This window comes from Rhipicephalus microplus, chromosome 9, assembly GCF_043290135.1.
Source record: "Rhipicephalus microplus isolate Deutch F79 chromosome 9, USDA_Rmic, whole genome shotgun sequence".
Lineage (NCBI taxonomy): Eukaryota > Metazoa > Arthropoda > Arachnida > Ixodida > Ixodidae > Rhipicephalus > Rhipicephalus microplus.
Window position 1 is genome coordinate 11203701 of NC_134708.1, and position 12934 is coordinate 11216634.

At 45.1% G+C, this 12934-nt stretch overlaps 1 protein-coding gene across 2 annotated transcripts in view; it reads left to right on the plus strand.

The window, feature by feature from the left end:
• Positions 1-12934, plus strand: part of LOC119163470 (P-selectin-like) — a 216295-nt gene that overhangs the window by 139075 nt on the left and 64286 nt on the right. For both annotated transcript variants that reach the window (XM_075873132.1, XM_037415475.2), the window contains exon 2: positions 8660-8777. In XM_075873132.1, the coding sequence (XP_075729247.1) occupies positions 8660-8777 (118 nt within the window). The remainder of the gene's footprint in view (positions 1-8659; positions 8778-12934) is intronic.

Sequence of the window (12934 nt, forward strand, 5' to 3'; positions counted from 1 at the left end):
TCCGGGGCAGCGCCGTCTTCCTGCGCAAGCGCCGTATACAGCCGAAACCTTTGACGTCGCCAACCACAATGCGAGCGAAGGGGATGACACAACGCGCTCACACGCGAAGCAGGAACCACAGAGCCGTTTTTTTTCCCGTTGTTCCAGCCAACAGAATACAAGCAACGGGATCTTTTGTGCCGCGTTTTTGAGGTGCTCGTACCGTACCGAGATTGCTTGCGCGATGCTCTGTCGGAGAGCTCTCTATTGTGTTCGCCCCTTGCAGGTCAGGCTTTGCGTGCCAGGCTTGCATCTACCAGGCTTACGGCAAAGACCAAAAAGAAGGGGGGAGGAGGGGGACAACAACGACGGAGGTTGTCTTTGCTCTCGAAAGCGAGGCCCAGACAACCACGCTGGAAGCAACCTCGTCTTCGTGAGTCCCACGTGTGCTGAGCCTAACGAAGAGGAACGCCGCGCAACGCGCTGTCGCAATCACTTTCGGGGATAAACCTCGTTGACCAGAACGCGTTTAGGCACCCAAAAAAGCCGTGCTCGGGCCGAGACTCGGGACAAATCGAGTTAGCGCCGTGCTCCTTGTCAATAGAGAGCGAAGTAATGGCGGTCAATTTTTTTTTGAGACACAAGCGTTTGTTATATCAGTCTGGGAGTTAGTTAAACGTGCCGCCTGAGGCTACGCGTACAATAAGGAAGACACTAAGTTGAATGGTTTGCATGTTGGCTACTTGGTGATGGGGCGTTTTCAGTGGTTGCAGCGAAAATTGGACGCACGGACGAAGCGCAGAAACGCGAAGTCACTATCCTGGCTTCGCAGTTCTTTCTTAACTCCGTACGTCTATTTTTTTTTTCGGGAACCACTAAACAAGAAAGACACGCCTTGTTAGGTAAGCCTAGGTGGCTCTCTTATAGCTTGCTAAAGTAATAAACAACCTACCTGCCACGGTGGTTTAGCGGTTATGGTTCAAGCCGGGGCGGGTGCATTTAGGGGGAGGCGAATCGCTACAGTCCAGCGAGCTTATATTTGTTCATTAAATGTTGGGGCTCAACGTCCTGAAACCACAATATCATTATGAAGGACGCCATTGTGAAGGGCTTCAGAAATTTCGGACACTTCAGGAGGTTTCGTGCAGCTATAAATGCCATGTTAACCCTGTCGATTTTGTGTTTGAGAGCGTCATAAATTTTGCCACAAATTGAAAATTCTTGCTCGTTCTTCTTCGTCCAATTTTCATGCACGCGCTGACAAAGCCTGCAATATTTATCGTGAAGGGAAGGAAAGAGAGAGATTATGCAGAAGTAAGAGAGAAACTCTTAGCTCAGTTCTCAAGCGTGCGCGCTACTATTTCGTTAGTGAAAAGATAACTTACATAGCGTGTTTGTGTCTCAATGAAAATGAACTGGAAGTAGAGCTCTGTGTGTTGTCTTCTTGTTCCGATGTTTGTGCGCTTACCGTTGTCATAATGCCACTGTACCAACAAGCTTGGACCCAGCCTGTAATTCAGCCTATAAATATAAGTACAAAGACCTCAATCATTCTCGCCTCTATCGAAAATGCGGCCGCAGCGAATGAGATTCGATCACGCGACCTTCGGATCAGCAGTCGAGTATACCATATAATCTCTATAGACTACCGTGAGCGATTGCACGCCAAGAACGCCAGGCGGTCGAAATTTCAGGAGCCTTTCACTGTGGAGTCTGTCACGATTTCATCGGGATTTCAGGACGTAAAACCCAACTAATTATTCAGAAAATTTAACGAACTCTCTCAAAGGAAAAAACGTCACCGCCATATTCGCAAAGTGAGTGATGTTAGAGGGGCTTGTTCGGGGATGATCGCGTAACCAGCGAATCTTCCGTACACATCTCCTATACCATCATATTGCCACATTTCTTCCTCAAGTTTTGTTATCGCCCCATTACACTTTGCCCTGTTCCACAAGTAATCTTCAGTGCAAAACACACCCGCAGTGTTTGAGAAGCTTCGGGGCTGTAGTAGATCATTTTGTTAAGATCTCGCTCAACGTGAACGGTACAGATTATTCTGGAAAGTACGTGGCCGCCTGCGATAACGCTGAAATATTCGACGACACATGTATAAAAGCCCACGAGCTTCGCTGCTTGTCAGTTGATCGACGGCCAACGCGCTGTTCGCCGCTGTCAGTGTCAATGTGTATCGCGGTAATCTGACGCTTTGTTTACCGGCCGGAAGCTCGGTCGAATAAACAGTTTGATCTTCGACCTGCACTCTTCGTCGCCGTCACGACCCCGTGACAATATATAGACGTCATAACGTTGTTATATGAACATTACATACAGCATATTTATTAATTTGCATTTGAATGCACTTCGAATGCATGGTGGCAGCGCACTTTTTGGTGAGGTCAGCAATGCTGCCTATACACAGACACTAGAGACTTCGAGGCCAACGGCAGCTTTGATATTATCGTCATCGCAAAGGTAAGGTTAAAGGCTGGGCGTGTTGGTAAAGTATGGCTTTAGATAGCGCACGAAATGAACGGTACGTAAGATGGATACACGCACACACAAAAAAGCGCTTGATGTGTGTGTATCTTTCCTATGTGTCGTCCATTTCGTGCGCTATACAATTTACAGTCACGCAAAGATGGCACTCGTTGTCACCCTCACGCTAAATTTCTAAACGTCCCCTTACCGCTTGACGTTCCTCGCCAGTCTAGGCTGCCAGCGTTTCGCGAAAAAGCAAGAGGTAGAAGCTGAGAGGTGTGCGCGGAAACAGTGATGAACGAAACGAAGAAGCAAATAGGAACGCGGCAAGACTTCTGACGGCCGAGCAGACGCAGTAGCGAGAGCGAAGTACCCCGGAGAAGACCTCAAAGTGACAGCGGCGACGTCGGAAGACAGCTGTCTCCTTGCGGTCGCGTCTCCGAGAGGAAAAACGCCCCGCAGAGTGCGTTAACCTTGACGCCAGCCGTCACCGAAGCCAAAACAGGCGGGTACCCGACGTCGTCAGGTCTTCTCGCCTTCGAAGCGACCCGGAACGAGGAGGTGGACAGCTCGCCAACCGTGAAAGAAGCACTCGGCGAAATTTTGCAACGGCTTCCCTTACGCTTCTCGCTTCTTTGTTTCTTTGGCTCTCTCCGTTCTTCTCTTTTATTTCATAGCAGGTGTAGGGAGTCGACAGTAACTCAAGCCACGGGCTCAAAGCAGATTAGAGAGTTCAAAGGAGGGTGAGGTTTCACACTCGTTTAGCCGATTAGGACCCCTCTAAACAGGGAAACACCTTTGTCTTTTGGCTAATCTAGTTTGGGTGGTGACCTGCCATGGTGGTCGAATGGCTGGGACACTAGGCTGCTGACCCTAAGGTCGTAAGATCGAATACCTGCCGTGGCAGCCACATTTTCGATAGAGGCGGAAATGGTAGAGTCCCGTGTGCTTAGATTTAAGTGCACGTTAAGGAACTCCAAGGGGTGGAAATTTCCGAAGCCCTCCATTACGGGGTCTCTCATCTATATATGATGGTTTCGGGACGTTAAATACCAACAAATAATAATAATATTAATTTGAGTGGTGACTTTAATTGTTGATTACATTCACAAAAGTGCTGTCGTTGACGTTATAGTGGTTGTGGCAGCTGCAGTGGTAGTAGTAGTAGTAGTAGTAGTAGTAGTAGTAGTAGTAGTAGTAGTAGTAGTAGTAGTAGTAGTAGTAGTAGTAGTAGTAATAGTAGTAGTAGTAGTAGTAGTAGTAGTAGACGTCAAGCAGGCTATACGTGACCTGGGTAGAGATGAGACGGTCTCGTGAGAGGAGTAGAGGGAAAGGGCTTTCAGCGATCAGGCTTACGTAAGGCGGGAGACTCGCACAGTGGATTGAGTGAGTTGCTCATTCGCTTGAAATGCTAGAAGATAAACTGGGCTGACGGAAAAAGACAAAACAAGGAGAGAAGAGTGTAGGATAACCCACGATGATGACAACCCAAACTAGAACTCCTGACTTGGCTTAAGTAAGAAAGTAACAAAGAAAAAACTTCGAGGTAACTCGGCTTAACAAAATAAGAGACTCGAAGAGAGAGAATGAAATGAGTAAAACAATTCAATGCAGCGATCAGAGTATTCATTGGATAAGGGTATCGCTTTTAGGTCACTCCGTTATGACCGCGGGACTTGAAAAAAAAAGTTAACGGGACTTGAAACAATGCTGAGTTCAAAGACGAAGAATTGGTTTTATTTGTAGCCTTCACAACAATTTCTAAGGCTGCTATATTCTCCTCCTCGCCACTCAGTTCTTCATTAAACACGTGGAAAATATCAGCACCTGGCGTTAATGTTGTCAGGGTTCTGCGTTTCTCGGTCACATGCTGTTATCGCCACTTTCACAGTCGAAAACACGGTCAAGTGAGACCAGGTGATCACGCATGATGTGCGCAACAACATGACAAAGCAGGATGTGGGAGACGACGCACAAATGACATGTATCGCGTATGGCCGAGAACTTATTTCCTCGTGACGTCACATGATCGCACTGCCGGTGTCATGGTTAGTGCCTAAAAGACTGGAAACGATATAATAACTAGCTCATTCTTATTATTTTCAGCGGTCTTTTAGAGGCTCTTCAATGCGCTTATGGTGAGGCGTCAAGTGGTATACGCTCCATCACTTGGAGTGCCGTTTGTATGAACGTCTGCGGCCGTTTTGCGCAGAATTTCGGTTTATCTCGAATTGGGCCCAGGTCCGTCTCTAAGGAACCGTTTAATGGCGATCGTGAAAGGCGCCGTATTCGGGCCGCAAGAAGTATTGGCTTCAAAAAGAAAAAAGAGAAATAAGCCATAAAACTAAGCAACTTTATCGAATTATCAGGCAAAGCCAACGCTCGCTTACAGCACCGGCAGTTTCCGCATTTCCCTTTGTCATCGGAAGCAAGAGAGCTTCTCCTGATTCAAGTTTTTTTTCTTGTGTGACCTGAGCTTGGCCAATGCATACCCCGACAAAGTCAAAATGTGAGATGTTTCTTCTATCTCCCCTCTAGCCTATTTCGTGCAGTTGCGTCCTGCCGGGTCACCGCAGTAAAATGAACATCGAAGTGGGCCCTTCAGGTCTTATTCATTGCTTTTTGTATTCCTCTTTTGGCATAGAAAGAGCGAAGTAAAAGAAGACTACTTCGTACAAAGACGCTCAACTTGCGTCTTATTTCTTTCCCAAGCCTTCGCTCTCCTTTGCCAAATGTCAAACCAACTAGCCCAACAGTTCGCTATTTTGAATCGTTTCTCTCTTCGGTTTTCTTTTTTTCTTCATCGGAGTCACCGACAATCCTTTCAAAGTCAACCTTCTCGACCGTGAGTTTCGTTTCAGTATTGAATGAACTTGCATCCCGAGTAGTCGAATGAACAGTCTTCTTCTTTTTTTAACCTTTTTTTTTAAACAGAGGGACGAATACAAAGAAACCATATACGACCTAAAAAAGAAAGCAACCGTGAGATGAATATTTCATCAATGAGCTGGACTTGCTTCGCGAATTTTAACTCTAGAAAATAGTCCAGCTGCGTTCGAGAAAGAAGGAGCACATATTTTCAAAAATGACGTATTTATGCACGTTGTGTCCGACAGAGACAAACTGCCAGGAAAGACCTGCAACACCCTTTGGCCCATTGAAATCGATACATAGTAAAGCACAGGAAACGTGAGACGATAGCGATATCGTTGCAGGAAGAAATACGCTGAATTGTGCGAAATTCAACGCTGTGTCAGCGATTGAATTCCCACCTTTTTCACTTTTTGTTCGGATACTATTGGTTACAGTTGCTGCTTGAAAACTTCCGATGGTATTCATCATTATTTTATTTATGTGGCTTGCCATTATACGTAGTTTTATGTGTAAAAAGGAAACGCAATGCACAAGGGCAAAAATTAGAACTTGCGCAAAAGAATGGAAAAGAGTACCTGCTGTAGCCGTTGAATAAATAGGAATAAGTTCATCAGGCAGGTTTCAAAACCGCCTTTAAAACTTTGACGCAAGAGACTGGCACGTTGCCCCCTATTCCTTTCGTGACCTGACCTAGCACACAGTTGTTGAATTCTGTAGGCAGCGTAACTACCCTTCACCATGGTTGCACATTGATTTCAAGGTGAGAGCTCTTAATGCCTGATCGAGCTCGAAAATGGATCGTCGGCCACGTCAGTACGAGTTACGCAAGAAATCGTCAGGCGATGATGTCAGGACATCACTTCGTGATTATGTAAAGGACCTCGATATGTTGCAGCGTCATCATGTCGTCATATTACATCAAATTACGTGAGGTGCCATGATAACTCGATCAATTGACATCGGTTGGTCACATGTGCACTAATCATGAAGGCAGTGTCACATCAGATTACGTGCAGAAAATGCTCCGCGAAGTGTGGGAAGGAGGATCAATAAATGGGATGAGAAGCAAAATAAAGCGACCTTCGCCTTGCAATCGTCTTAACCAGTTGCACAGAACATCATGTGGCTTTTTGGGCCTGATCGACAGACGACTGGAAGGTGTTTCTAGAAAGCTTGCTCCGCTCACTCGGTGGGCGAGATGACATCGTGAAAATAGAGGTGGTGACCTCTGGGCTCGAATGGCCGGTGACGCGATCATTTTGCTGGCCCTTGACGCCAGTGCCGAGTTGTTTAGAGTTGACCTCAGCACAGACGAGGCCGAGTGGCATGGTCGCGGGTTCGGACAGGTGAACGCTCCTTCCGCCGAGGATGGCCGTGAATGCTGATTGCCAAGGCACGACAATGACCCCATGCTATAGGAAAGGGTCATGACGCGCGTGAGGTAATGTTGGTGCCTTTATTTCTTTCTAGCTGTAATAAAGAAACAAAGCTGGTGAGATTGAAAAGCCCCAAATGTCTCAAGAAACGCAATAAGGGACCATCGACCTCAACACAAGTGACGCGAAAAATTGTCACATGATGACCTCACCATAGGACATCGCCATGTCGTGTCATGTTGCCAAAGTGGTGGTGTTGTGAGGACGTCACTGTGAAGTCATAACGTGCTTTCACATGATGACCTCTCTGTGGACGTCGTCCGAAAGGGTGCGGTTTGCCATGCTATTGAATAGGCAGAAGAAAAGAAGATGGCTCCTGCCTTTGTTTCTTGGGTAAATGTGTAAAGAAATGTGCGACTATCTTGTTTTACTTGGAAGCCCCGCCGCAGTGGTCTAGTGGCTGAGGTAATCGGCTGCTGACCCGCAGGTCGCGGGATCGAATCCCGGCTGCGCCGGCTGCATTTTCGATGGAGGTGAAAATGCTGTAGGCCCGTGTGCTTAGATTTGACTGCACGTTAAAGAACCCCAGGTGGTCGAAATTTCTGAATTCCTCCACTATATGGCGTCTCTCATAATCATATGGTGGTTTCGGAACGTTAAACCCCACATGTAAATCAACAATATTTTACTTGGAAACAAAGCAAGGTACTTCATGGTAGCCGGTTTCGTATTAGATCATTGTTCGTTCATGGGGAGAGTCTATTGGTACTTTGACAGGTAGTGGTCACAGGGCCTAAACAGACACTTGACGTTTACGACGTTTCTGGAGAGCTATACGTCGCTGTTGAACCTAGTTATGGCAGCAGTGCATGGTACTGCAGTACACTAGTGACTGTGGCGCCTTAACAGTAGACGCCACTGTACACATTTGAGAATTTTTCGTTTATTTTCTTGGTGAACATCTGTTTTAGATCACCAATGAATGAACTCTTTTTGAAGTCAAAGCTTCATCCTTTAGGTGCACGCTTGTCCTGTGGCCTTTCCCATGTGGTCTGACGTTGACTTCGGGCTGATTTCACTCGTCATGAATTTACAACCTGTGCAACACTGTTTCAACGTTACTTGCCACGTTGAGCTGAGTTGGTGGTTAAAGCAATGACGGATTCAAGAATGTGGAATAATAATCGAAAATGATTGAAATTGCTACGGTGTACTTGCGACTAAGTACCGCAAGTGTGTACAGATACAAAAAAGAAGTATTCTTTCGACATTGCTGATTCTAATTTGTTGACCTAGAATTTGCAGATGATCATCTTCTTCTTCCAGTGTTCCTTATCGCATTCGGTGTTACGATAAATTTAATAGGCCACCGATACACAGTGAAGCTTCAACTTGAGCTTCTTGGTACGACAGCCCCGCCACGGTGGTCTAGTGGCTAAGGTACTCGGCTGCTGACCTGCAGGTCGCGTGATCGAATCCCGACTGGGGCGGCTGCATTTCCGATGGAGGTGGAAACGTTGTAGGCCCGTGTACTCAGATTCGGGTGCACGTTAAAGAACCCCAGGTGGTCGAAATTACCGGAGCCCTCCACTACGGCGTCTCTCATAATCATACGGTGGTTTTTGGGACGTTAAACCCCACAAACCAATCGATTCTTGGTACGACATTCTAATGTAGCTACTTAGACGAAGAACAAATGCAACAGAACTGGTTGTTTGCCAGGTTCTTGCCATTTTATCTTTGTAATATATGGGTATTTGGCTGAGCTCAACTAAGTTAGGATACGTAGTGACCACTCAACACCCAGCCGATTTCTGGAAATTTCAACCGAAAACATGCTTGTGTTGTGCATGCAGAAGCGTTCCAAAGCTTCCAGCATGAATCGCCGACCTTAACGTGACTGCCAATTACTCTAATAGTTCCACGTTTTCTTTTTTTTACGTTTGCAGCGGAGTCCTGTCCACCCCCTGCCGTGCCTTTGTACGCAACAGTTAGTTTCACAAACGGTGAGCTCTCGTCGGGCACAGTGGCCACCTACACGTGCGATCCAGGATATGAACTATTCGGGTAAGTCTGATATCTGTTCTCGAATAGCGTTGGTGTTAGTGACTTGCTGCGGGCCGACGCAGTGGTTTAGTGGTTGCAGTGCTCGGATTCATCCCAAAGGTTACGGGTTAAATTTACCGCAGCGGCTGTATTTGCGACTTAGGCGAAACGATTTAGGTGCACGTTAAATAACACCAGGCTTTCGAAGTTTCAGGAGCCTTACACTACAGCTTGCCTAGTAAAGGTATCGTGGTGTTGGGACGCAAAAGCCCGCACATAATTTAATGTCATGCTGTGACATGTCAGTTTGCCGTTTTAGCTGCAAGAAAGCTTTTGCGTTCACTTGCGAATACCTTGTGTTCGACTAACATTGTAAACCTGCAAAACATTGTTCACCAACATTGCAAAAAGAAAAAAGAAAAAAAAGAGGAATTCAACTGTGCGTGCAATGGCTCAGTTTGCTCACTTCAGTTGAATTCATGTTTCATGTTTTAACCACGACGAATCTTGGACGCGACATCGCACTTGAATCGCGCAGTCACATCTTCGAGACTCTTGAGCCACAATCGCGTGTACATGCAAGTCAAGTGTGCATGGTTATTGCTCTCAAGTCTGGTCAGGTTGAACACTCTCCAGAACAGTTTACCCCCTTCCACAGTTAGCGCAAGAGAGCCAAACGCGAAGGAAAAATATCATATTCTGGCTGGATAGTAAATGGAAGCGCGAAGATAAAATGTTGTTCGAGGTATAACACCTGACGTCGTTTTTAACTCCCAGTATTTGGCACAGAACATACTAGTAGCATCAGCGTGATATCGCGGCTAGTAAATTTGAGCCAAGCAACCTAGTTTTATTAACAAAAACAAAAAGGAAAATAAAGCACTGGCTACGTACCGCGAGCACGTCTCCTACGTAGACGAAACGTGGCTTTCCCGCATAGAGATGTAGCCCAACACGGCGTACCTTGGCGATGCTCTGCACCTTACAGGTAGCATAGTATCTCTAGAGGACATCAGTACTTGGCGCCATTTCTTGGCGGCACGAACAGCGTTCTTCCCTAACTGAATAGTAAGTTGGCGAAAAATATTATATCTGACAAAGAGAGCTAGTCATCAAAAACGACTCCCCCTCATATGCAGCTAAGATCCGCTGGAGCATTCTGGTAAAATTGCAGTACCACACCAGAAAGCGTATGGCTTCCCAGTACAAATACATCGCCAACTCGAAATACATGGGGCCCTATTTTAAAACAATAAACTCTGGGAAGCCGAATAGCTTGTCGTGCTGCACTGTGTGTTCAACAGAATGTTCCAGTGGGTGTGTGCTGCATAGAACTGGAAGTCACAGTTACATTACATGTATACCTCCTGTACCCTCCCATATACTTTTCTTGGCATGATTATTACCTGTTAGATCTCACTAAACGTTGTGCCTAACACAGGAAGCCAGCCCTTGAATCTACACTTCTTTTCTTCACTGCTAGTCCAGTTTTTTTATTGCCAAGTTCCCTCTGTTTTTTCTAACGAAATGTAGAAGTAATGGATAACCACAAGAGCAGCGGTAATCCGTTCGTAATAATAATATATGTCGTTTTACGTCCCAACAACACGATATAATCACGAGAGACGCCGTAGTGAAAGTCTCCAAAAAAATTTCGACCCCTCTGGTGTTCTTCGACGTGCACCAACATCGCACACAACACGGGTGTCTAGCATTTCACATCCATTGGAATCTACCACCGCAGCCGGGGTCGAACCCGCGACATAAGTGTCATCTGACGAGCACCGTAGTAGCTTTTCCATCGTAGCGAACGTTAATCCGTTCAAATGAACAAATAAACGGAGAACTTGAGATGTGTGAAACGTCCTCATTTAATAAGCGTTTGTTATACGGATCAAGTGAAAGAGCAGCTCTTAGGTATCGTTTGTTTTCTTGAGTACGGTGGTTCCTGATATGTGCGGATTTGTGCACGTGGATGATCGATTCTTGCACAAAAGATTATCGCGAATACAGGACATTAAGAAATGCACTTTGTTAAGCACTACGACAATCACTTAAAGCATACGCAATGTTCACAAGAGCCCCGTACTTCTTGCCAATTTTTTTTTTGTGTGTGTGAATGAAGGGATAGTCAACATTGTCACGTGCGTGATACCTTTAGTAGCAGTTTTTACGAATAACGAACTAACGCGATACTTTCTCAATACGTACTTATAACTTAATGATTTTGACCTACATCTTACAATAACAGAATAATTCATTGTTCATTTTGTTCGAGTTTTTAAAGACAACAATCAACATTGCCTATTCACACACGCTATATGGCCTTTTTTTCTGACATGCACTTTTTTTCGATTAAACGTTTTTCACTAAATTTGTGTGATTAAGCAAGGCTTAGTGTTTTCGCTGTGCACGGAAGCCTAAACGAGGCATTTGAACGTTCTTATGATCGAAAGATAAATAATTGAGAAGTGTCTGCCATGGTGTGCTGTAAGATTTGCGCAACGAATAATCCGGTTAACGGAAAGAATAAGTGTGCGAGTAATCCATTGAAGAACTGCTTCAGTGGGGCTCCAAGGCACTGTTATTCTTAATATTTCTAAGGCTATTAATTGGAGGACTACCAGACATATAAGATTCGTTACTTTTTTTTTTGCTCGAGTGGTAGCGGAGCATTACGCCAGCTCAAAAGACTTGATTATCTCGTTATCGCTTTTTAAAGTAATGTCCCATCGGGAATACCTAAATTACTACACCAAAGCGAAGTTAAAAGGAGGATAGATCATCAAGGTTTAGCCTGGTTAACTTTTGCTTTGGAAAGCAACTGCACCTCTCTGGTCAAATTGTTAACCTCATTTTGTACTTGGCTGCGTTATGGAAGGGCTGATATTTAATTGATAACATCGCGTGTTATGCACTGACGACTCCAGCCGTCCCCACTAAAGATCTCTTTAAACGATGTCCCACTGAAAAACAGGTGAGGTATATAATGAGCGCTCAGATATCTCAGTTAAGCGATCACTGCACGCCATATAATGCCGGTAAAAAATGAGACCAAGGAAGGTATAGTGGGAGATTATTTATAGTATTTGACTAATTCCGGAATTATCAGAGAGATTACATAAATTTAGGATAATTGCATTTGAATAATTATCACATTGATGTCATTGAGTTGACGAAATAGAATTTGTTGTCGCTTGGAACTGAAGCTTCGACTTTGGGATAAGAAGTTCAATGGTTCGAATGTTGTCTGTCTCTATAGCGATGGAAAGTTGTTCTTTCGTCCCCTCCAATTACTTCGCATTTACGCCATAAAACATGAAGCTATTGCCGCAAAAAATGTTTCATTATAAACAGGTTTTACTGCCTTGTGCATAAATTCTATAAAACATCCCGTCTCCCTAGTGTTACTTGCAATAATAACCCTGCAAAGTGTCGTGACATTTTACTGTCACCTAATCAGGTTTGTTTTAATGCTTCTTGATGGCTCGTAATAACTAGCCACAAATTATATCATTATTACAATATAGTCAGTGTAGCTTTTCAACTAACAATTGTTTTCTGCGCATCGCTTACTTTGTTAGCACATTTTTTTTATTGATGGGTTAACCACCGTTTATTCGGTTCTTTGTCACATTTTTTCCGCTTTGGTTCTGACGCTTAGTGTTTCAAAGCAGTAGAAACCATTAGACGCGCCACAGTGGACCTTTATAAGTACTTTCGACCACCTGGCATTGCTTGACGTGCCCTAAAATTGCACAGAACGTGGGCCTTTACCGTCTTGCTTCAAGCGAGATTCGAACGCCAAGATTGGAATCGAACACGTGACCTTCGAGTAAGCAAGCGGGCACCGCCGCCACAGAGCCAACATGGTGCCCTATTACTAGTCCATAAGAGCTCTTTTGTTTCCACACCCCTCCTTTATCTTGGTGGTGATGATGATGATGATTATGATAGTGATTATGATGTGTCCTGCATGTCTCCCCAACCAACCCGGTACTTTGCTTGCAGTGGCCGCAGCCGCAGCAAGCATACAGGGTTAGCACGATCATCATCATCTGCGGCCTTTTAGGACCATTGCAGATGGCAAAAACAGGGAAGGGGTGAAGCGTGTATGACAGAATGTTTCAGCTCTAGTAACTTGTAACCGAGGTGAGAAGAATGCAGTGTTTTGAGAG